Source organism: Thalassophryne amazonica, chromosome 13 (assembly GCF_902500255.1).
Source record: "Thalassophryne amazonica chromosome 13, fThaAma1.1, whole genome shotgun sequence".
Classification (NCBI taxonomy): Eukaryota; Metazoa; Chordata; class Actinopteri; order Batrachoidiformes; family Batrachoididae; genus Thalassophryne; species Thalassophryne amazonica.
Window position 1 is genome coordinate 58,178,027 of NC_047115.1, and position 26,093 is coordinate 58,204,119.

At 40.2% G+C, this 26,093-nt stretch overlaps 1 protein-coding gene and 1 pseudogene across 3 annotated transcripts in view; both read right to left on the minus strand.

Annotated features, from left to right (window-relative positions):
- Window positions 1-8,620: 8,620 nt before the first annotated feature.
- Window positions 8,621-11,967, minus strand: LOC117522964 (annotated as a pseudogene).
- Window positions 11,968-18,391: 6,424 nt separating this feature from the next.
- Window positions 18,392-26,093, minus strand: part of LOC117523413 (striatin-like) — an 80,658-nt gene continuing 72,956 nt past the window's right edge. For all 3 annotated transcript variants that reach the window (XM_034184943.1, XM_034184942.1, XM_034184944.1), the window contains 6 exons: window positions 24,045-24,092; window positions 23,825-23,946; window positions 23,580-23,747; window positions 23,341-23,481; window positions 21,960-22,148; window positions 18,392-19,884 (listed from right to left, as the gene is read on the minus strand). In XM_034184943.1, the coding sequence (XP_034040834.1) occupies window positions 19,715-19,884; window positions 21,960-22,148; window positions 23,341-23,481; window positions 23,580-23,747; window positions 23,825-23,946; window positions 24,045-24,092 (838 nt within the window). In that variant the 3' untranslated portion in view covers window positions 18,392-19,714. The remainder of the gene's footprint in view (window positions 19,885-21,959; window positions 22,149-23,340; window positions 23,482-23,579; window positions 23,748-23,824; window positions 23,947-24,044; window positions 24,093-26,093) is intronic.

Below are 26,093 nucleotides of genomic sequence, written 5' to 3' on the forward strand. Positions count from 1 at the left end.
ACCTGGGGACTCAGGACTTGGCGGCTCCGGTGTTCTTCAGATCCATTTGCGGTGAGGGCCGTGTGGGATCCGGCTCGGTTCTGGACGGGCGTCTCCTATCTTCAAGCCTGCCCACACGTCACCCAACGTGTAATTGACTGTAGTTCCAAACTTGTTGTTGTCTGTATTCCATTGTGCACACTTTACAACATTAAATTGTTACTGTTTGGCTTATCCATTGCCCGTTCTTTTACGCCCCCTGTTGTGGGTCCGTGTTCCTACACTTTCACAACAATATATTCCAAAATGGTGTGTTTTTTTTTAAATGAATAACAGGCTAAATTTACATTTAAAGAATACACAGTTAAAAAAATAACCTAATGTCTGTTGGGGAATTTCATAAGATGCTATGCAGTGAAGAATGCTGGGTAAATTATACACTGCCTCTATGTCAACCAATGGCATACCATACCTAGATTTATCACAACTAGTGACACCAAAGACCTTGGGGAAAAATGTCTTCCTACAAACATAAATCCAGCAGTAATAAAAGAAAGGACCGAAAATTAGACAGTTCTGGATTTTCCAGCCTGACCAGTAGTCAGCGTGTTCCTCTTGTTTCTTACGTTGCCATAACTTAAAAAAATCAAGACATACCAGAGGAGCTCCATGGGGCCTGAGCTGCTGAATGGTTTAGTTATCCTCTCCACTGAAAACTCAAGAGCCAGACAGTTGGACATTGGAGACGTAATAGAGGATTTTTCCCAGCGCAAAGCTCACAAGATGCCCTCTTACTGAGCCAAATGTTTTTCAGGGAACTTGGGGTATCTTAATGATCTGACTGTGGTGGGTTGCCACACCCCTTCCCTGTTTGATCACCGCTGTGTGACAATTTCATGAGAGGTCTGTGTTTTGCACATGTTACACAGATCTTTAAATAAAGTGTCCAAAAATATAAAAAACAATAGTATCTCTCTTCTGTTTTGTCATGTTATAGGCTTCATTTTATTATCATCTCTTCTTGCCTTAAGGTTTGTCATGTTGGGGTGCACTCTTTGCAAAAAAAAAAAATGATTTTGTAGTTATTTCAGCACCACCATGAATTAGACAGCTCCTCCCCTACTGTCTGATGCTATGATGAGTTATGTTGACCTGCAGACTGCAAACTGAACATGTGATTCAGAGCTGGCTGTTAAATCTAGATTCTTGACCTCTTAAAAAATTTCTAACAGCAGTGGAAGCAACTAAATGTTGTACTAATGTTTATAAATCAAAGAAAATGTATCAGGACAAAATAATGAGAGACAGAATATTATAAGAACAATAAATGTACCGGTGAAATGTAAGACAATCATGTTACTGGTAATGATGTTTAAATGCTTGATGACTTGACGCTGACATGGCATCTGTGTTGGAATTGAGGGAACAAATATGGATTTCCTTTTGTCTGTTAAAATATTTAACTCCTGTTATAAGGAGCAGAGAACACAAGAATTATTGTCCTCCTGTTTATTTTTGTTCATGAACCAGGACCATGGAAGTAAACAAGGAATTATTGACATGACATGAATGAGATGAAATACAAACATCCCTCCCTCCCTTCCTCGTGCACGCAGTGATCGGAGGTCAGGCTAGCGAAGTTCATGGGTGCTGCGAGCCACCTGCTTGGAGCAGCTCTGACCCGCACGGACATGAGGCTTCAATTTCAAGAAATTTGCTGGACCCCTGTAGGATTTATTACAATTTTTATGGGTTCTAGGTTTTTTTGGGTCACCCTGTATGTATATGTGTTTAGGTTTATATGCTGGTCTCCAAAGTAAAGGTCAAACAATGTCAATGTCCATTGGATTCTATGACATGTTGCATATGTTACCTCATAATGTGATAACTGAGCATGACACATGATGCAAACTATTCCTTTTTAAAACCCTATTAACGCAACCAATAATTTGCATCACTTAAATTGGAGCAACTTTAACCTTTGTTGACCCCTGTACAACCTAAAATTGACCTTTGTCACCATTCTTGCTGTTTTTACCCCATAAATCCATAGAATTCAGTCATTGATAGTCCAAACTATACCTTTTTGGAATCGTTATGATCAGAGACATAATGTAGTATAGTTTCAATATGATTGGCCCTTTTTTAAATTTTGACCCCTGTGTAATTGTTCAATTGACCCCAACCTGTCCGCCTATTGAAAATTCAAGTGGCCAGTCGGTTTATTCGAAAGAGTAATGTCTAAAGAGTGTTTGTGCTGAATTTGGTGCTTGTTTCACCATTTGAAAGATTCCTCTGTAAATAGTCTGTTATCTGTTGCACTATCTGAAGTGCAACAACTCTGCAACATCAACATGTCAACCCTCCAGACTTCCTCAATCAGTTAAATATAGTCCTCTGGTGGTCTGTAATAGGTCTGTAAGTAAACAATACTGAAAATGTGCCTTGATAAAAAAAAAAAAATGTTTTTTTTTAAAAAAAAAAACATCACTTTTCCAAACTAAATCTTTAATGCTAAAGTGTAGGATTTAGTGCCATTTAGTGGTGAGGTTGCAGATTGCATGATGCCGTTGCTGTTCATGATTTTGTTTGCGTGAAGCTGAGTCTGTGCTTATTGTTGTGCAACTCTGGACAGGTGTTTTGCTTCCTGAGTATAAGATCTGCTAACTGTGTGAAAATTTTCATTTTAGTGTGTAAACAAGTGTAAAAAAACTGTAACATGACAGACTCCATGAGGGGGCCCGCTCCCACGTAGATATGAAGGGGTCATTCTCTGTTTATGAAAGCACATTGATGTGTTCATTCACTTTCTCACTCACTCATTCAACCGTTTACTCCAGTTAAGGGTCACGCTGGGGGGGGGGCTATCCCAGCAGCCTTAGGGGCCAGAAGGCTGGTGCAGGATACCAGTCCATCACAAGGCTAGTCATCGAGACCTAATTCACTCACACTGACGGTAAATTTAAAGTTTCCAATTCTCCTCACATGCATGTCTTCAAACGTGGGAGGGAAACCACACAAACTCCACACAGAAAGGAACAGGTGGGAAGCACACACACACCCCACCCCCAACTGGATCATGACAGTAATATCAATCACCTGTTTGCACCTGGAACATTTCGTTGTCTAAAGCAGACCGAGCCATTTCATATTGTTTACAAGTTAACCATCCAGGAGGATCACAATAGCCAGCAGGCTGCTTTCTATATCTAATTAAATCTCATTTGTGTGAGGTTTAGTGTGAGATTCAGCTCAAGTTTGTGGACACAGTATCAGCTTTAGGTACCAAGAAAACATATAAATATACTTTAAAAATTCAGATAGAAGCAAAAATTTGAATATAGCATCAATATCTGAAGTGTAAAGAAATTAATTCCGTTCAATCTTGGGGTGCTGTATGTTGTGCACAGTGTGACTGTGAATGAAAAAGTTCAAACTCACTGTGCAGTATGTTGGACAGTTTGCCATGAAGAGCAAAGACGGTGCAGCTTTTCCTGGTTTAAAACATGATCAGGTCTTTACAGTGGGTTAAAGAGCTCATCATTAAAGCCACATACTGTACTGAGGTGATCGGTTTCAAGGTAAACGTGCACCGTCTTAGCCCGGCACAGCCTGCTGTAGCCACCACCATCTACAGTACATCATCTGTTTCTGAAAAGTATTTTCCAGAAATGCAGAGGAGAAAATGTTTGAAATCAACAAACATTTCTTTGATTTGTTTAGTGCCCAGTTCATGATTATTATTATTATTATTATTATTATTATTATTATTATTATTATTATTATTATTATTCAGACTATACACAGAAGAACTATAGTTCTGAAATTCCTAGGTTCAAGGCTCAGTCCTAGAGGTCCAAAATTCCCAGTCAGTGCATCCCTTCAGTTTCAGGTTCAGTTGCTGAGGTAGTCCGGCTTCCCATAAGTTGGAGTCCCCCAGGCATGCTTCTTGGAGCCATTAACTTTCAGTGTCAGAATCCATCCCAGAATGCCCTGCTGCTTTTACTAACAGTCAGCTGTGGGAAGAAGCCAGGAAATTGTCTGTGATGGAGCCTGTGAAGATTTGACAAAATATGAAAAATTTGTGGATAATTTGGCAAAACAGAAATGGTTCAAAGCGGAACAGAAGGCAGACTGCACACACACATAACATATCAATGTAAACATGTTGGATTTAGAGGAAGCTGTGATTTTTTTTTTTCCCCCTGGTTGAATCATAAATGTTTGTATAATGTTAAATGTGCACCTCCAGGATTCTGTTGCAGCTTTTTTATGGACATGTGTGGTGACCACGGCCGTGGCTCTGTGTTTGTATGAAACCCAAGTTGAACCACAGTGTCGTCCTGTTCATACAACTACAGTTGGCAGGGCTGGAAGTGAGGGGACTCGATCTCTGCCAAGTGTCTAATTCAGAAGTCTCATTCTGAAAGGGACAAGAGTGTGCAGGTTTTCTTTGCAACCACCCACTGCACCGACTGATTTCACCGATCTGCTCAAAGTGATGCTAATCAGTGAAATCGCCTGGTGGAGTGAGTGGTTGCAAAGAAAACCTGCACCCTCTTGGCCCTTTCAGAATGAGACTGAGACCTTTTGACTAATTGTTCAATAAACTGATGGCTTAAAATGTCCATCTCAATAAATAAATTCAAATGCTTAAGAAACACATCACAGTGAATCATGATTTTGAAGAGCAGAATTGGAAGATTATGAACAAAATGCATTTGCTTATTTCTTTGTTTGTCTGAATACTTATTTGTTAATTGCTGAGATAGTGTTTGAGTTCGTGAAAAGCAACTGAAGCAGAAAACCAACATTTTTTAATTAGTTTTTATTTAGGAATTTGTTCTAAATCAGACATGAAGTCTGATCCAGAGGAGGCATGGGAGAAGGTCATGTGGTCAGATGAGACCAAAATAGAGTTTTTTGGCATCAACTCCACTCGCCGTGTTTGGAGGATGAGAACAACCCCAAGAACACCATCCCAACCATGAAGCGTGGGGGTGGAAACATCATTTTTGAGGGTGCTTTTCTGCAAAGGGGACAGGACGACTGCACTGTATTGAAGGGAGGATGGATGGGGTCATGTATCACAAGATTTTGACAAACAACCTCCTTCCCTCAGTAAGAGCATTAAAGATGGGTCGTGTCTGGGTCTTCCAGCATGACAATGACCCCAAACACACAGCCAGGGCAACTAAAGAGTGGCTCTGTAAGAAGCATTTCAAGGTCCTGGAGTGGCCTGGCCAGTCTCCAGACCTGAACTCAATAGAAAATCATTGGAGGGAGCTTAAACCTGAAAGATCTGGACAAGATCTGTATGTAGGAGTGGACCAAAATCTCTGCTGCAGTGCACAAACTTGGTCAAGAACTACAGGAAACGTCTGACCTCTGTAACTGCAAAGGTTTCTGTACCAAATATTAAGGTCTGTTTTTCTATTATATCAAATACTTCTTTCATGCAATAAAATGCAAATTAATTATTTAAAATTCATACAATGTGATTTTCAGATTTTTTTTTTAGATTCTGTCTCTGACAGTTGAAGTGTACCTATGATAAAAATTACAGACCTCTCCATTCTTTGTAGGTGGGAAAACTTGCACTGTTGCACAAAACTTGCACAATTGACAGTGGATCAAATACTTATTTGCCTCACTGTAGCTTTAAGATATGAAACTTGACTTGTCACAGTCATCTTTTTCTGATACACTTGACCACAAATCTGACATTGATTGAGATCTGGGCTGAAGTGTTGATGACGTGACCATTTATTTAATATTTGTTCATTTATCTCAAGTCATATCATCATCTCAGTGTTGAACAGTGATGTTGCACATTGAATATTTTCCTCAGATCGTGCAGGCCGACTTAATACCTTTTGGAAGTCTGGTCCTTTGAAGGCACTCAGGTTTTTGTTCTTGCTTTCAGCTTCCCTTGAGGATTTTAAACGATGGAAGGCATCCATCTTCACTTCATACAAGCTCTTTATGGAAGTTCAGTGAACTTTGGCCACATTTGAGACACTTTCATATCATCACAAAAACACAGTGATATATCAATATATCATTATTAGTCTGTACTGGCCATCCCTGTTGGGCCACCAGATGCTACTAGAACAGATCCAGTGCACTATGGTTTCTGTTTTACAAGTGTTTGGAACTCTTCTGGAGGGATGGAACACCATTTCTACAAACAGTATTCCCTCATATGGTGTTTTGGTGATGGTGGTGGAGATAAACAAGGAAGGTTTGATTCATATTTAAGTGCTGATATAAACCAGCGTTTGTAGGTGAGTAATTCACTTGTTACCTTAAAGAAAATTGTTTTTGTGCAACAAAATCTCAAAAGCTATAACATAATAATCCCATTTCTTTTTATTCATAAACATCTGTGGAGATAGTTTCAATATGTTCGTGGATATGATGGTGGTTGATTCACTTTTAGTACAATGTACAAATTGTCTGATTAATTCACTTCAATATTTAGTTTATTATCTGCATAGGTACACGTTCATTTAAACCAGTACATCGACGCACAATTTTGATGACATCTTCAGTTTCATGAATTAAAATAAATAAATAAATAAAAGTACAATTTGACCTTCTTAACCTCTCAAATGTTAGGACTCAGAATAAACGTTTGACGCCCACAAGTTCACAGTTGTCTGCAGACCAGCAGCTAATCACGAGTTAAAAAAAAACACCTTTTACTGACAGAAAATCAACTTTGAAATCATTTTTTGTTGCAATCCCGCCAGAGAGGACTAGATGGAGAGATTAAAAAAAAAAATTGGATGTGCCAGTGAACATAACACCAAGGTGGACTGTTACTTCCATTAAGGGTTTATAAATATAATATACAGATAAACTGTGACTATTAATACTGTGATTTACTGCTTTGGGAAAAATGATGGCTGTGTTTGGGGTTTTATTTATTTATTTATTTATTTATTTATTTATTATGCATTTGTTTTGTGTAATGGTTGTGAACACAACACCAAGGTGGACTGGTACTTCCATTAAGTTTATAAATATAATATACAGATAAACTGTGACTATTAATACTGCGATTTACTGCTTTGGGGAAAAATGATGGCTGTGTTTGGGGTTTTATTCATTTATTTATTTATTTGTTTGTTTGTTTGTTTATTTATTTTTTATGCATTTTTTTGTGTAATGCTTGTGAACACAACACCAAGGTGGACTGTTACTTCCATTAAGCGTTTATAAATTAATATATAGATAAACTGTGACTATTAATACTGCTTCACAGGACCCTGGATTTTATGTTTTTGTGTGAATTGAGGTTCATTGTGTTAATACAGTTTGAAAGAAAAATTGACCAGAGTGAAGTTGGTTACCGATTACTTATTCAGACACGTATTTGCCGATGTTTTTTTTTTTTTTGGTGGGTGGGGGGATGGGGGGGGTATGAATATCATCCAATGGTTCCACAGAGATGCATAATATAGGAAATTGGTCTGAATTTGCAAATATCTGTCTGAATATCTGGCTAGACCGGTCCAGACACTTATTGGCTGGAAAAAAAAGAGTCTATTTTTTGGTCAGAATGGCATTCTTTTGGTACAAGGCGAAGATTAATATAGGTTTTGGCTGAAAAAATTGGGCTACAACTGCAAATCTGGCTGAAATTGCGAATATCTGTCCAGACACTTATTCAGTTGCCAGTTATTTATTCAGACACTTATTTGACAATTTTTATTTTATTTTTATTTTTTCAGTTTTTTGTATGAATGACATCCAGTGGATCCACAGAGATGCATAATATAGGAAATTGGTCTGAAATTGCGAATATCTGTTTGAATATCTGTCCAGTCCAGCCCAGACACTTATTCGGTTGAAAAAAAAAAGGTTATATTTTTGGTCACAATGGCATTCTTTTGGTCCAAGGAAATGATTAATATATGTTTTGACTGAACTTACACATCTGTAATGGCACCATCAATGCTGAAAGGTACATCCAGGTGTTGGAGCAACACATGCTGCCATCCAAGCAACGTCTTTGTCAGGGACGTCCCTGCTTATTTCAGCAAGACAATGCCAAGCCACATTCTGCACGTATTACAACAGTGTGGCTTCATAGTAAAAGAGTGCAGGTATTAAACTGGCCTGCCTGCAGTCCAGACCTGTCGCCCATTGAAAATGTGTGGCACATTATGGAGTGCAAAATACGACAATGGAGACCCCGGACTGTTGAACAACTGAAGTTGTACATCAAGCAAGAATGGGAAAGAATTTCACCTACAAAGCTTCAACAATTAGTGTCCTCAGTTCCCAAACGCTTATTGAGTGTTGTTAGAAGGAAAGGTGATGTAACACAGTGGTAAACATACCACTGTCCCAGCTTTTTTGAAACGTGTTGCAGGCATCCATTTCAAAATTAGCAAATATTTGCACAAAAACAATAAAGTTTATCAGTTTTAACATTAAATATCTTGTCTTTGTGGTGTATTAAATTGAACATAGGTTGAAGAGGATTTGTAAATTATTGTATTCTGTTTTTATTTACATTTTACACAACGTTCCAACTTCATTGGAATTGGGGTCGTATAATAATTTTTAACAGACAGAAGCAGAAACAAATTTGTGACAAACTCGACCAGCGAGTGAGGGTTGACGGTGGTCAGCTCAGACTGGATACTGGTTCACACCAGCCCATGTCACACAACCCTGTGGATGACAAAGACAAAACGTTATTCAGATATTTATCAAGTTGTCTGTTTGATTCTTTATGAGACAAATGTGACAACTGTTTGTCAGTTATTTCATAATGATTTGCTTTAAAAGACAGACCACAGCAGGCTGAAACAAGATCCACATCAGATTTTGTACTAAAATGTCAAAGATTTTAAAAGGTGCTCAGTGTAGAAAACTGCAGTTTACACTGTGTTTTGTGGGTAATAAATAGAGGTTGGAGAACACGTATCCTCCAAACCAAAGATGATTTGAGCAGGTTTTGTGGAGACTGAAAAAAGCAAGTAATCCAGAGAACTAACAAACAGTTGCCAATAAGCTCCTTGGAGTTTTGGGGAGAACACTTACCTTCTCGCCTCTGCTTGCTTGGTTGATGATGCTCAACCTCCAGCCTCCGCTTCTGTGCCCTTGATGGAGCATCTTGCGTCTCCCTGGGCCTGAGGTCTGCAGCTGGCGTAGGTGCAGGAAGCTGATTGTCAAACACACCAGTTCCCTGCTTTTATTTTGCAATGACGTCAGAGAGCAGCCTGCTGCTGAGGATGTCTTCCACGGACGGCCTCAGAAAGTCCTAGAATGAGAAACAGTTGTCATGAAGACTGTGATATAACAACACAACATCACAAATCAATCAGAACAATATTTCTATTGGCAGAAACTTGAATTTTTTTAAAGCTCCATAAGTTCTCCCGACCTCAAAGGTCACCTTGATCACATGTCGCAGGTTAAACTAACCCAAATCAGTGCACAGCACACTACTAAAGTGCACAAATATTCATATGAATCTTGTCAAGATGTTGACTGAAGGACAATGTTTTTGATTCAGTCACATAATTACGACGACCTTCGTTTCAAGACCGAGATTGTCCAACTTTCTTCCCACCCACAAGCATTACTTCAGTTTGATGAATCACCAATTGATCCCCTCGTTAAATCCATGTGATCAAGATAGAGCATGTTGTTGCAACCTCGTGTAAAATTGGCGGAAGTGAATGTTTTAAATGACAGCACACTAAATTACAGTGGATCTTACCAAAACCTGCAGCATGTCGTGGATTAGGGAGTTCAGCTCATCTGAATACTGGGACGGAATTCTTTCAAACTCCCCACAGTTGATGCTGCTGATCAGACGCTCTCCTCCGCCAGAAAACGGAAGCCTGAAGAGGAGAAATTCAGCACAAAATTATTTAGTTTTGCTGGTAACAAAACTAAGAAAGTCTGCTCAGTTATGAGGTTCAAAACTTACTTCAAAGCGCACAGCTCATAAATGAGGCATCCCAGGGACCAGATGTTAGACTTTTCGTGGTAAAAAGTCTGGTTCAGCTTTTCCTGGAAAACAAAGGAAACAAGTTTATGTGGAGCTGCACAGTTTTGGGTTGGATATTCTGCATTTATAACATGACAGTTTGCGGTGTTATGCTTTATAGAATTTGGTGATTTTTGAAAGAGTAATCCCAGACTTTAGGAGCAGACAGCCTGACCTGTTGACCAGACCTCATGAACTCGAGTGGTGAAGGAACCTGAAGCTTCCCCACCCACAACTACATTTTAAAGTGTTGGTCAACTGCTGGTGTTACTGAGGAAGATCCCTTTGTGCTCTGCATTGACCAGTACTTTTAAATCTCTGGAATTTCTCCCGACAAGAAGGTACTTCAAAAAGCAGCAAACAAGAAAATTGACTTACTGGACACATGTAGAAAATAGTCCCAGTCTGCATCTTGATGTAGTCGTTCCGACTGGGGAGGATGTTTGCCAGCCCAAAGTCACCCAGCTTAACGTTAAAGTTGGTATCAAGAAAAACATTAGCTGGCTTCAGGTCTTGGTGCAGAACAATACTGCCATCAGGGCGTCTGTGACAGTGTTGCAGGGCTGATGTGAGTTGCACCAAAACCTGAAGAATGACTTTCTCCGGGAGGAAAATCCTGTTGGAATTAACAGACAACCAGTTAATACTGCAGAGATTTCTCCAAAACACAGACATGAAATGACCCAGAAATGATGCAAAATGAAGACAAATTAAGGATGATGTTTTTACTTTTGCCTGACGCACTCCCTGATGATGCTGTCCAGATCACCACCCTTGCAGTACTCCATCACAACATAGACCTTTTTGTTCTTCTGGTCTATGAAGTGATCAAAATATTGCACAATGTTTGGGTGGTCGAAGTCCCTCAGGAGGTTGAGTTCCTGGATGAGCTTCTGTTTGAGAATCTTCTTCATCTTCAAGGTGCTCACCACCTTCCATACCAGGATCTAAACATACCAATGGGTTTCATTAAAAACACACCTTAAATACATAGAATTCAACACAACCATATGTGTAAGTTCTCACAATATTATACATATGTACAATGTTATTGTGAGTAATGAGGAAAAATTCTGATAGTCAACAATTTACATATAAAAAGATTCAACTTTAGTAACAAATATGGAGTTTAGAGTGTGTCTGCCCAAATGTGCCAAAACTGTTAGGAGAACATGCAAACAGGCTACTTTAGCACATTCATCCATTCATTTTTTTATAGCTATTTTCCCCAGTCAAGGAATACAGAACATCATAATTAAACATTAATTTATTGTGGCATTTTATCATAAAAGGAAACCAGATATTCTGGGTCTGATTCACTAAACATTAACATCTGTAAAAACTACTGGAAGCTGCAGTTCAAGTTGTCTTCTGTGTATATCAGATCTGCTTTGCACCTGCGTCCAGTAGCTTTACTTATGTGCTGAGTTTATTTCATTTCATTCATGGACACGTGCAAAATCTTTTACATTCTGCGTTCTACCGCAAACAACTGCACATTTACTCTCAGTAAATCACCCGCGAATCTGTCTCCACCCAAAAACACAAAAGTTTGCAATGTCGGCACAATTCAGCGCTCGTTCTACGAGATCTTATAAATCAGGACATGTGTCCGGTGCTGTGCACGGGGCCTGAAACAGCAGGTCAGCACCGTGGGCAGCTCCGGCTCCAATAAAACGTCCCCAAATCAATATAATTTCTCAAGTTTAACCACAAACATCTTCACATTTTCACGGAAGATATTTTGATCTGTTTTATGACTAGAAGAAACAGTATTTTGACGTTTTACTCACAGTTATCACCGATAGTTTTGTGTTGAAAACCGTTAGTGAAAAACCGTTAGTGAAAATACTTCGTAGAAAATCATTATATTTACTTACTTTCCCATCAGACTTTCTTCAAATTTTCTGGCATTTCCCAAAAGCACCAGAACCGACTGTTTTCAGCACCTCAAAGTCTTTGATTGAAGACATTTTGTAACTCTGACCAGAACTTCTGACCTGCTCTTTCTACCAACTGACCAACACTGAATATCCTGACCAACTGACCTTATGACGTTTGAGGTGTTCGAGGTCAAGGGCGCGTGACCTCTGTTCTGACGTTGCAGTTGCTCAAAATCAAGGTCATATTTGGGTCCCGAGCTAATATGGATTAAACCTAACATGGCTGTTACAACAAAAAGACATATAAAAACAAGATTTAAACGTCTTAAATTGGAGAATGTTTTTTGTATGTTTGTTTGTTTTAATAGTCAGTGATGAGCATGTTCAAACTCTGTGTGTCCTTTACGCAGTGTCTTGATGATGTACACTGAGACATTTATTCTGAAAGAAACACGCACAAAATAAATTTACAGTGAGTTACAATGATTTCTTAGTATTATTAATCATAAATTATTATTATTATTAATCATATATTATTATTATTATTAAGAAGAAGAAGAAGAAAAAGAAGAAGAAGAAGAAGAAATTATTCTACCTCACTGTAAATCATTTATTTCGTGCGTGTTTCTTTCAGAATAAATGTATCCATGTGTAATAATAATAATAATAATAATAATAATAATAATAATAATAATAATAATAATAATAATAATAATAATAATAATAATAATGAATTATTGTTGTTGTTATTTTTATTTATTTATTTATTTATTTATTGTGTGCTGTTCTGGGGCGGTAATCTGAACGCCAAAGTTTCAAACTCGCAAACAATCGATCCCATCAACGGCAGATTTTCTTTCTTTCTTTCTTTCTTTCGTCAACGTGTGAACGCAGTTTTGTCTCAGAGGTTGTGCGTAATGAAGCGCGTGACACATACTGCAAGTCAACTCCTGTTCGAAGAAATTATTTGAAGGAAGGTTTAGTCTGGATTAAAGGAAACTGTCATTTATAATGAGAGTGTTGGATCCGTATGTAGCAGCCTGTCCACGCAATTTTGCACTCGTTTCTGAGATTTTAATAAATCCGGTCCTCTGTCCGCTGCTGAGCACGAAGGCTGAAAGAAGAGTTCAGCACCGTGGACAGCTCCACCTCCAAAATACACCCTCAAATCCACGTGATTCTCGTTCAGCTCACTCACATTCACTCACTCTCACTCACTCACTAAACCGCTTACTCCAATTAAGGGTCGCGGGGAGTGGTTGATGCACCCTGACCCTGGACAGGACGCCAGTCTGTCGCAGGGCTCATTCAATTCAAAATGCATTTTATTGGCATGACATGACCAAAGCAAGTGTGACATAAAACAGCAGAATACAGTAATAAAATAAAAAAAATAAAAATAAAAAATTGTGCTTTCACTTCAAGAAAAATATGTACCATAACATATACTACAGATAGGGCATGTAAACAGTTGTGCATTATTATAATTTTGCAATAAAAAGGCCTACGTACATACAAGACAATTCACTTTAAATAGTAACAGAAGAATAAACTTGTGTTTTGCGATTAAAAGGAGATATACAGAAGTTAGAAATAACTTAAAGGTAGAAATATGTAAAGATTGCAATTAAAAGTTTAAATACAAATAGCAACGGAACACTGCAATCTTAAAAAAAACAACAGGTGTATTTCTGTTTTGTATGTGTGCTGGGGTGTACTACAGAGAGTTTGGGTTTGTGGTGGTCTTCGTCCGTTGGACCACAGTGTCTGGACAGGTCTGTCTGTGCTGCCTTTTTGATGGTGAGGCTGAACTCACTGAGTCTGCATATAGTCAAGGATTTGAGCTTCGGATCAGTCACAGTGGTCATGTATTGTGCCAGTGGGTTTTTTTTATTTATTTTATTTTATTTTTATTTTAGCATTTCAATTTGCTTTTTGCTGATTCTTTCCAGTGTGTCAGGTTCTGTGCATCCAGAAAGTATTCACAGTGCTGCACCTTTTCCACATTATGTTACAGCCTTATTCCAAAATGAATGAAATTCATGTTTTCCCCTCAAAATTCTACACACAAAATCCCATAATGACAATGTGAAAAAAGCTTTTTTGAGATTTTTGCAAATGTGTTAAAAAAAACAAACAAACAAACAAGAAATCACATATACATATGTCAAACAAAGTTGGGTAGGATTACTTTGAAATGTAATCCAAAAGTAATCAGATTACAAGTAATCCAAATGTATGTACATACATACATGTAATCCACATGTATTCTTTCAAAGTAATCCTACCCAACCTCGTCAACTCAACAATTCATTTTTTCCACCATTTTTTTCTAAAGCTAATTAAAATAGAAAGGCAAACACACTATATAAAACTGTATCTCCACCACACACGTCTGTTTAATTCTGAATGAAGTTTACAGTTTTAATTTAAATTAAGTCGTGGACATGCACTTTTTTTGATCAATGCAATTTTTGATCAATGATCGGATTGAAATCCATTCTTGCAGTCATGTGGTGAAGCTGTGGTAGTAAATTGTTGACTCCTTGTCCTTTTTGTGTCATTAAGTGGAGCTGAGGCACTGATCTGTGGCCTGTGGCCTCGGTGACCATCGATCATTACAACTAGAAAGTCACATTTCAGAATCTGATCACCGCTCAAACTTCACACGCAGGTAGGGGATTGGCACACCTTTAAATCATTATTTCACACATTACACTCAAGCTTTTGGTTGGAATATTTTGCCCAGTGACAAAATGTGTTTTTTGTTATTCTGGATTTAATGCCGTTTTTGAGAAAATGATTGAATTTGGGAATTAAAGTTTTAGTGATCGGCTGATGACTCTGACACACACACACAGCTAGTTAGCTAGTTACAGTTGTATGCAAAAGTTTGGGCACCCCTAATAATTTTCATAATTTTCCTTTATAAATCATTGGTTGTCTGGATCAGAAATTTCAGTTAAATATATCATATAGAAGATGAACACACTGATATTTGAGAAGTGAAATGAAGTTTATAGTATTTACAGAAAGTGTGCAATAATTATTTAAACAAAATTAGGCAGGTGCATAAATTTGGGCACCCCAACAGAAAAAATTACACCAATATTTAGTAGATCTTCCTTTTGCAGAAATATCAGCCTCTAAACACTTCAAGTTCAAGTTCAAGTAGTTTTATTGTCATTTCAACCATATACACAGTGAAACAAAACAATGTTCCTCCAGGACCAAAGGCTTCCAATGAGAGTCTGGATTCTGGTTGAAGGTATTTTGGACCATTCTTCTTTACAAAACATCTCAGGTTTGTTGGTTTCCGAGCATGGACAGCACGCTTAAAATCACACCACAGATTTTCAATAATATTCAGGTCTGTGGACTGAGATGGCCATTCCAGAATGTTGTACTTGTTCCTCTGCATGAATGCCTTCATAGATTTTGAGCAGTGTTTAGGTTTGTTGACTTGTTGAAAGATCCAGCCCCGGCGCAACTTCAACTTTGTCTCTGATTCTTGAACATTGTTCTCAAGAATCTGCTGAAACTGACTGGAATCCATGTGACCTTCAACTTTAACAAGATTCCCAGTACCTGCACTGGCCACACAGCATGATGGAACCACCTCCAAATTTTACAGTCGGTAGCAAGTATTTTTCTTGGAATGCTGTGTTCTTTTTCAGCCATGCATACCGCCCATTATGTCCAAATAACTCAATTTTAGTTTCATCAGCCCACAGCACCTTATTCCAAAATGAAACTGGCTTGTCCAAATGTACTTTAATATACCTCAAGCGACTCTGTTTGTGGTGTGTACGCAGAAAAGGCTTCCTCTGCATTATAGCATCATACAGCATCTCTTTGTGCAAAATGTGCTGTTGAACGATGCACAGAGACACTATCTGCAGCAAGATCATGTTGTAGGTCTTTGGAGCAGGTCTGTGGGTTGACTATGACTGTTCTCACCATCCTTCGCTTCAGCTTATCTGAGATTTTACTTGGCCTGCCACTTCAGGCCTTAACTAGCACTGTGCCTGTGGTCTTCTATTTCCTCACTATGTTCCTCACAGTGGAAACTGACAGCTGAAATCTCTGAGACAGCTTTTTGTATCCTTTCCCTAAACCATGATGTTGAATAATCTTTGTTTTCAGGTCATTTGAGAGTTGTTTAGAGGCTCCCATGTTGCCACTCATTAGAAGAGATGCAAAGAGGGGAAACATTTGCAAATGGCCACCTTAAATACCCTTTTTCATGATTGAATTCACCTGTGTAAGGAGGTCAAAGGTCAATGAGCTTACCAAACCAATTTTGTGTTCCAATAATTAGTGCTAAATATATTCAAATCAATAAAATGACAAGGGCGCCCAAATTTATGCCCCTGCCTAATTTTGTTTAAATAATTATTGCAGACTTTCTGTAAATACTATAAACTTCATTTCACTTCTCAAATATCACTGTGTCATCTGCTATATATTTATCTGAAATTTCTGATCCAGACAACCAATGATTTATAAAGGAAAATCATGAAAATTATTGCCAAAACCTTTGCTAGTTAACTATTACATGGCTGTTACACAGAGTTAAAGCTTTACTGTAGCACACCAGGATTATTTTATGTGTTACTGTTTTGTCCTTTGTAGATGTTTAGAACAAATTAAATTATGTTTTGTTTTTTTTTCCACTCAGAGTTCTGGCTTTTGTTCATTGTGTGGTTATTTTTGTTCATAGTGATGACAACTGAAAACAGACAGACACCAGTATTCATAAATTATTTGTAGTTTTTATTCCTTTCTGTCCAAGTTTTGATCCACTTTGGACCAAACTCAGTAGAATGACTGAGGTTCCACCAAGGACCAACTCATTTTATTGATGGGAAAAACAAAAGAGACTGAAGGTCAAAAGTTTGATCCAGTAGTCATATTGAGTAAATAATGAGAATGGCTATTATGAGGAATTGGTCACAGATTCACCGAATGAAATTACATTTTGGACAACTCAATGTTTATTTCTAATGAATGAATTAATGAATAAACAAGCCTGTCTTTAAAACACAAATATTTTAATTTATGCACTGAAGAAACCTCAGCTTTCCAAATGTAGACACAGATGACACCATTTGTTGTCTTGTAAATAACGAACTAACATATCATGAAATAAATTATGTTGATTTCAATATGGCAATAAAGGATAATAATTATTAATCTGATTACTACTGACAACTCCTCCGTCTCCCCATCTCCTCAGATCAAGAGGTCTGGGTGTCTTCCTCGACAGCACTTTGTGATTAAAAACCCACATCAATAACATCAAAAGGTCTGCATATTTCCATCTTTGAAACATTAATCGTCTACACCTGTCCTTCACTTGTCAGCACTGCCATCCTGGTCCACTCTGTGGTCACCTCCCGCCTGTATTATTGCAACTCTCTTCTCTTTGGTTCCACCAAAAGCTTGTTCATAAGCTTCAACTGGTTCAGAATGCAGCAGCTCGGATCATCACAGGAACACCATTCATTCATCACATCACCCCTGTTCTTCAACAACTTCACTGGCTTCCAATTACTCACCGCATTGACTATAAAATCATCCTAACTTTCAAGGCCCTCCACAACCTCACTCCTCCATACCTCATCGAACTACACACACACACACCCCCACCCTCAGATCATCATCTTCTGTCAGCCTCACATTCCTTGTGCTCACTTGACCACTATGGCTTTCAGTTGCTCTCTGACTGAATATTCGACTATTACACCGTGACCTGGGCCCAAATTTTAGTCAGAAAATGAATGAATGATCCATCATTTATTCATTTTCTGATGATTATCTGTGTCTGGGTCATGGTGTCCGCAGACTAAGCAGCTCACCCCACACTTCACTACCAGTCTAGTACCCGCACTCTTTTACTACAAAGCCACGCTGTTGTAACACGTGCAGAATGTGCTCATTTTGAAATGGATGCCTGCAACACATTGCTGGGCTGATAGTCCACCCCTCTTTCCTAAACTCATCACAATGATTGGCACCTCTGCAGACATGACCTCAACCACAGTAATTGACCTATGGCAAATTTGACCGTCCCTGGGCAACTGCTAAACCTGTATTTGTACGTGCCAGGTTTGGTGCAAATTGGAGTGAAAAACAATTTTGTCACCAATGACACTGATTCCAGTGATTAGTCTTTGACAAATTTAACCTTGTCTGGGCAATTCCAGAGCCCACCCTCATGTGTACCATGTACCATGTTTGGTGCAAATTTGTGTGGAAAAACCTCCATTCTGTGTTTGGTGGACACTGGACACCAGGTTTGACCTCTGACCTCAATTACCTTGACCTTTTAGGGAAAACCCTGTGACGTCAATTCTGGGGTTAACAGTGATCCACCGAGCAAGAACAAGTGTGGGATCAACAGACATGCACACAAGTTTGGTGGAAATTGGCCCAAATACCTCAGACGTCTTAGTGGAACAAAAACCAATGTTTTTCACATTATAGTGTAATGATTAAAGCCAGACCCCAATTAACACTTTTTACAGCAGGTTTTATTTTTTAAACATACTTTCATATACAAACCAGTGACTGAGAAAATGGCTCATTTGAAGCTGTAGTCCCCATGTACACCCAAATCCACTTCCTGCTCAGTTTATATTATACTGGAATCACAGGACGGCTGCTTTATTTCAAATAGTCCTACAGTACTGCACTAACTCCCTGCTAAACACTGGACTACTGTAAATATCTGGACATGATACATCACACTAGTCGGCGTGTCCACACAATGGGGGGAGACTACATACAGTACAAGCCACTCAAATCAAAGCGAGAGCAAACTGGCCAGAGTCAATTAGTTATTCCTAAAAACTGACATTACAACTTTTAATATGTAATAATATAATCAGAATAATTTCCTCTGAACACACTTTAGTAAGCGTACTTCTGAAGTGTACAGTTAATCCAACAAACAGGTAACATATTTAATGGTCTGTATCACTTTTACGGATTTTTGCTCCTCACCCGCATTTTGAAAAGGAACGCTCAAACTCACTGCGCAGTAAATTTTAAGACTGAATATATATTTTTATGATAAGCATTTGTAATTTTACATTCAATGTTAAAATCAACAACATTGTCACAACCAGCTCCATCTCTCCATCCTCCCCAAAACCACACGTGTTAAAATAACATTTTCAAGACCTTTTCAAAGCAAAGGCACATTTGTCAATAAGTTTGTTTTTATTGTTTTTTTGTTTTTTAAAAAGGAAAATCAAGGCAGGCCAGCGAGTCATTCTAGGAAGCAAAGTGAAGGAGGTAACTTCCACTACAGACCTCGTGCCCGCGGTACAACACATTTCCCTAAAACCACAACATTGATCTGTGATGGAGTGACCTCGCTCGTCGCAGGGGAGTGGCTGTAGACCCGAGAGATCTGGATTGAGAGTGAAGTCACGGTGGGGCAGAAGACCGGTGTTGAACCTCATTTCTTTTGCCCACGCTAGCATGTCCTGAGTCTCCGAGCTATGGAGGTGAAGTTATCCGCGAGTAGGTGCTGAAGGGCCCTGTGGGCGGTCACACCCAGGCCTGCCTGGATGGTAGCTGGGGAACTTGGAGACCTGTGGGCCCAGATCAGATCTCCTACTGATCGGCTTCCTTGACTCTTCCTGTGGAGAATCACAGCCTATCCTGAGGACAACGGCTACAGGTTCTGTCAGTCCAAATGGAAACCAGTGGGCTATATGAGGTGGAACTGGACCTGTGTCCGAAGATCCTTCACCTTCTGAGTCTCTATTGGTCCCTGATCACAAGAGGCTGAGGGCGGGGCTGCAGGCAGTGAAGCAGCTCCGCGTCATACAAACACCTTGGCTAAAGCATCTGCACCAGCACTAGCAATGTAGCATTTAGACGGGTGAAACGCTACATCATGGATTGACTCCTCAAACTTCTTTCTGTGAGCTGTGAACTCCTGAATGCAGGTTTTACTCTCCAGGTTCCACAGTCGGATAGAACAGTCATGACCTGAAAGGACAAAAACAACAATTAAAGAGCCACTGTTGCTGCAACCCAAGATCACATGACCAAGTATGAATGAGTTAAATCCACAGAGCCGTATACGAGTACTAGAGCCTGCAGTTGCACTGAGAAGTGTCCCGGAAAGGAGTCGTGATCACCATTTTGGAACAGGGCAACTCAGTGGGCAGCGCGCACAGATGCTCAAAGAACCTCATCAAGCAACAGGTGGAAAACGCTGGAAAGCTACGCATGTTGGCAATGCTGCAAACGGAGGAAGAAGGGAGACATTTCCTTCCATAAGTACGTAGTTTTGGTTATTCTTGTTACTTTTTCCATGACTTTTGGGTGATAGCGTCATGCCTGTGTACCAAATCTGAGGATTTAGAAACCACCTTGAATGGAATTTTATTCAAAGCTGAATTTATTCAGTATGACGCAAATTTAATTAATGCGGACAGTGGAGAATTAATTAATGCAGCCTGTGTGCCCAGTCTGGATTGTGTGATATTGTGCCTTCATCTCTGCAGAATTTGGAAGCTGGAACATATCGGATTCGTGTAAACCTTCGACAATAAAATAAAATAATTTCGTAGCCGATGATGCATTTACATTCAGACCTTGGCTGATGAAACCATTCCCTCATAGAATCAGAAATCGTTTTCAACTGCAGGTTGTGTCATCTGCGTTGCGTGGTGGAGAACGCATTTGGAATCCTCTCAAAAGTAATTAGTTACAATATATATAATGTAATGGATTGATGAGCTGCGCTGCACTGAACGCAGCAGCAGCTGAATATGTCAGCTCACCTGAATGTCTCAGCTTAGCTGCTGATTGCAGCTGGAACAGATTGGATCTGTGTTAACTCCAATACCAAGATTTCAGAATGTGTAGGTATCAGAGTAAGTTTAATACTTTTCTTACATAATTTACTATAAATTAATTTTACTGGCTCGATATCCAGGTCAGAACGGTATTTTAACATGTATTTTGCAAGCTTTTCTTCCCCATGTGTGTGTTCACTCACGTATCTGCATTAAAAATGCATATGAAAACGTCACATCCGGGGACTTTGTCAATATTTTACCCGGTTACAAAGTAGCATGTCGCTCTCCATGAAGGGACATTCACGTTTAGTAGGCAGCATTGGGACTGCATTCTCTAGTTCTCGTATACAGCTCTGTGGTTGAATTTCAGAGTTAAGCGGTGTGTTTGTGAACATTACGGAGAAAACATTTTATATAAACAGAGCTTCAGAATATCTAACACTTAGAAATAAACAGAGATAAAAGATGTGAGCACTTTGTTAAAAAGGATTATGCACAAGTGGACAAAAGTAATGCATCACTTAGTATTTGGGGTTGACAAACTTCTTCCTGAGCAAAGTGATTCCATCCGATCCGACGGTGCACATAACAAAGCTCTAAATTACGACGTGAACTGGAACTTTATTATTTGTGGATCTGTAAAGTTGCGTGCGTCCATGTGATGCAAAAATTCTTTCATGGCTCACATTAGCAGATGTACAAATAAACCTCTGCGAGGATGTTTGTGCAACATTTAGTTGTTTTGTGAAAATGTAAACATGTACAGAAGTGCTGTTACAACAATACATATGCTCTTTGACAAGAGACTGGTGGCAATCTATGGTGCAGGGCCAGGACACAGCCACACCGTGGCTTCAGAATAACATGTGTTATTGGATTGTAATTAGTGATACATTCATGGCATGTGTTAACTGTTGTAATCTAACTGGTAAATGTGGAGCCAATTTTAATGTATTTTAAGACGTTTTATGTATGACTTGTACTGCTGGAACTAAAGCTGTCAGATACAGTAAATGTACTGGAGTATGAAGTAGCAGATACTCACGTCAACGACAAGTACCTCAGATCTTTCCTTTACTACAACACTTGAGTACTGTACTGTACTTAGTCACTTTCCACTACTGTGTGCCAATTCGAGCAAATATTAAGTTTAGCTTCTGTTGCTATCCTTTTCATAAGATGCCTGAACCTGAGAAGACAACTTGAAGAAGAAGCTGGCCTCTGGAGATCCACATCGGCACTAGGTTAAATACTCACTTCCTGACATCAGATAGAGTCCGTTGGGGTCCATGGCTAAACTGCTGACAGCGTCCAGATGAGCCACCATAGAGTGGATCAGCTTCCCGCTGGTGTTGTCAAAGAACTTGATGTGTCTGTCGTCCTGTGCAGTGATGGTGATGGGGAGTGTGGGATGGCTGAGGACTTTGTTGATCTGACAGGGGAAGCCTGTTGGACAAACACAGACTCAAGTCATCATGACTCATAACTCAGAGCGAATGAAGTAATCTAAAGTCATGACTTTCTTCTTCTTCTTCTTAAATACAAAAATCTACAAAGTGCATGTTTATTTTTAATATCCTGTGCTTATTTTGGCTCACAGTGATATAATACAAAAATATTAAATGTCCCTCATTAAGCATTTCAACAAGTTAAAGTCTAATTCAGAGTTTTAATACAAACTGGTGACGGAGGACAAAACTGTTTGTGGATGTTGCACTTTCACATAGCTACCACCAGATCCTACTAAAGAACCATATTTTCCGTCGCAGCCTTTAACTGGTTTAATACAGAGTGAAGTGAAACAAACTCTAACCACTAGGAGAAGCCACAGTCCAAAACCCAGGAACCAACTTCAAGGGCCTCACTGATCAACTGTTTGTGTACAGAGATTTATGTGTAAACTGTGTGTGCGAACATTACTAACTTGTACTTATACTTAAGAATGTGTGTAAATTAACACACAGCTTTGATCTTGTGTATGCACAACATCTAGTGGTAAAAGACGGAAACAAACTAGAAATCACTGCTGCCTTGCAGCAGTGCTGCGAGTAGTAAACTTTTTCAGGCCCAGTATTACAAAAAACAAAAAACAAAGCTCAAATTGCAAGGCACATAGAACAGAAGAATGTGAGGTGCTCAGAAATGCAAAAGCAGCTTGATGAAAACAAACAAAAACCCCACTTCACTCAAGAACACAACTACAGATGCATTTATTTGTATAAGAGACTGTAACATATAAACTCCCCCAAAATGGCATATCATGAACATAATGAGCACTATTCACGGCAACATATTTTAAGGGTGTCTATTAGGAAAAAGTATGACTGCACAAACAGATTCAGATATTTTCTGTCACAGTACCCTTTTCAATGGCCAAATCTTTATTTAATAATAATAATAATAATAATAATTTGAACAGCATGGCTGTTCTGCAGTGTTAAAGACAAATCAAACTGAATCAACCAAAACGTGATTTGTTATGATGCAGTGACGCATTTCTCAAAAAGATAAAGATAACCTGTTATTTACAGTTATATAAAACAGACAAATGTAGTAGATCATACATTTAAAAATTTGAAATAAGTCATTCTACCACAAAAAAATAAAAAAAATAACTGATCAAATGTTTCCACATTACCTGGCTCCAAAATGGACTCCAGACTGAGGACCAGCTGTTGAGTCTCCATGTTGAAGAGACCGATCTCCCCGCTGGTGAACGATGTGACCAGGTGGGCTGGTTCACTGCACACCAGGTCGACTGAGGTGGGAACTCCCTGCTCTGCGACGCACAAACACACAGGTACTGTTATGTCACAGGAGTCTTTAAAGCCAACTGGTACAAACAAAGTGGTGCAGCATGAGACAAGCTGGTTGTACTTTTGTTTTCGTTGAACACTGCCAGGGCGGGGGAGGTACTGGTAGCATCCCACAATCTCACAGTTCCGTCTGCAGAGCAGGAGAGGAGGCGCTGATGTGCACTGCTGTAAACCAAACCCCACACTGAGTCAGTGTGCCCACACAACGGCCCGCGCAGCACTGACGGCTCTGCAACACAAAACACAACAAGAACCGAGTCAGCTGATGAAGTCCAATCAGGAAATTCAAAGACCTGACATGGTTACCGTAGGAGTCGTAGGGGTCGATGTTTGGGTTCGGGGTGTTCCAGCACTGGATGGTTCCATCAACCCCGCCACTGAAACACTGCTCACCTGTATTGCTCATGACTACACTCAGTACTGCCCCCCTGTGGGTTGAATATTAATGAAACATTAATATGTTTCGTTTTGGTGTTAGAACACTGTTTTTGCTTTGTGTGTGTGTGTGCGCGCGCAGAGTTGTTACCTGTGCGCTCTGAACGTGTAAATGGGCTCCACATCTAAAGATGTACTCCTGTAAACAAAGACCGTATTATTGCACATAAAACAAGCTGCAGCACCACTACACGCAACAACTTTAGTTATTACATGCACATACTGTAATAAGCAGTTTTACACGCTTATAAAATATGATTTCAAAAACACAGCAGCCACAAAAGCTGACCAAAAAAGTTGTGCTGGGATATAATGAGCTGAGCATAGTTCCACACGTGAGGCATTTTGTCCTTGTTTTCTAATACTGTTACTACAAACAGCAAACAAATAGTAATGTAGAGTAAATCAGTACAACAGTACTTCTTTTTTTGACAATTAGCTGGAACAAAGAATAGAGCTGGAATCAGTAAGGAATCAGGAAACGCTTCGCTTTTGAAGACGTTCAACTTGGGAGAAGGTAACTCTTGTCTTATCGCTCTGCATCTCAATACAACAAATAAGAAAGAGTGCTCAGAGTGCAACGTGCGCACCGTAAATGTTTGACAAAGATTTTTGCTAATTAACTGTGATTCTGCATTTCCTTGATATTTGATCAATTCTGTCTAAAATTCAGTGGTGGGCACAGATAACCAAAAAGTTCACTTCAATAACCGCTAATGCTCCAGCTGAAAAGTTAACTTCCGGCCATCCATCCATCCATTTTCTTCCGCTTTATCCGGAGTCGGGTCGCGGGGGCAGCAGCTCAAGCAAAGCCGCCCAGACCTCCCGATCCACACACACCTCCCCCAGCTCCTCTGGGGAAACCCCAAGGCGTTCCCAAGCCAGCCGAGAGATGTAGTCCCTCCAGCGTGTCCTGGGTCTTCCCCGGGGCCTCCTCCCAGTGGGACGTGCCCGGAACACCTCTCCAGCGAGGCATCCAGGGGGCATCCGGAAAAGATGCCCGAGCCACCTCAACTGACTCCTTTCGACGTGGAGGAGCAGCGGCTCGACTCTGAGCTCCTCCTTTTTCCGGTCGAGAACCATGGCCTCGGATTTGGAGGTGCTGATTTTCATCCCGGACGCTCCACACTCGGCTGCAAACCGCCCCAGTGCACGCTGAAGGTCCTGATTTGAGGAAGCCAACAGAACCACATCGTCTGCAAACAGCAGAGATGAGATTCTGTGGTTCCCAAACCAGACCCCCTCTACACCCTGGCTGCACCTAGAAATTCTGTCCATAAAAATAATGAACAGAACCGGTGACAAAGGGCAGCCCTGGCGGAGGCCAACGTGCCGGCAATGCGAACCAAGCTCCTGCTGCGGTTGTACAGGGACCGGATAGCCCTTAACAAAGGACCCTGGACCCCGTACTCCCGGAGCACTCCCCACAGGGTGCCCCGAGGGACACGGTCGAACGCCTTCTCCAGATCCACAAAACACATGTGGACTGGTTGGGCAAACTCCCATGAACCCTCGAGCACCCGATGGAGCGTGTAGAGCTGGTCCAGTGTGCCGCGACCAGGACGAAAACCACACTGCTCCTCCTGAATCCGAGGTTCGACCATCGGTCGAATTCTCCTCTCCAGTACTCTGGAATAGACCTTACCAGGGAGGCTGAGGAGTGTGATCCCCCTATAGTTGAAACACACCCTCCGGTCCCCCTTCTTAAACAGAGGGACCACCACCCCGGTCTGCCAATCCAGAGCCACTGTCCCCGATCACCACGCGATGTTGCAGAGGCGTGTCAGCCAAGACAGCCCCACAACATCCAGAGACTTAAGGTACTCAGGACGGATTTCATCCACCCCAGGAGCCTTGCCACCGAGGAGCTTTCTAACCACCTCGGTGACTTCGGCCTGGGTAATGGATGAGTCCGCCTCTGAGTCCCCAGTCTCTGCTTCCTCTTCGAAAGACGTGACGATGGGATTGAGGAGATCCTCGAAGTACTCCTTCCACCTCCCGACAACATCCCCAGTCAGGGTCAACAGCTCCCCATCCGCACCGTAAACAGTGCTGGTAGAGAGCTGCTTCCGCCTCCTGAGGCGTCGGGCAGTTTGCCAGAATCTCTTCGAGGCCAACCGATAGTCCTCCTCCATAGCCT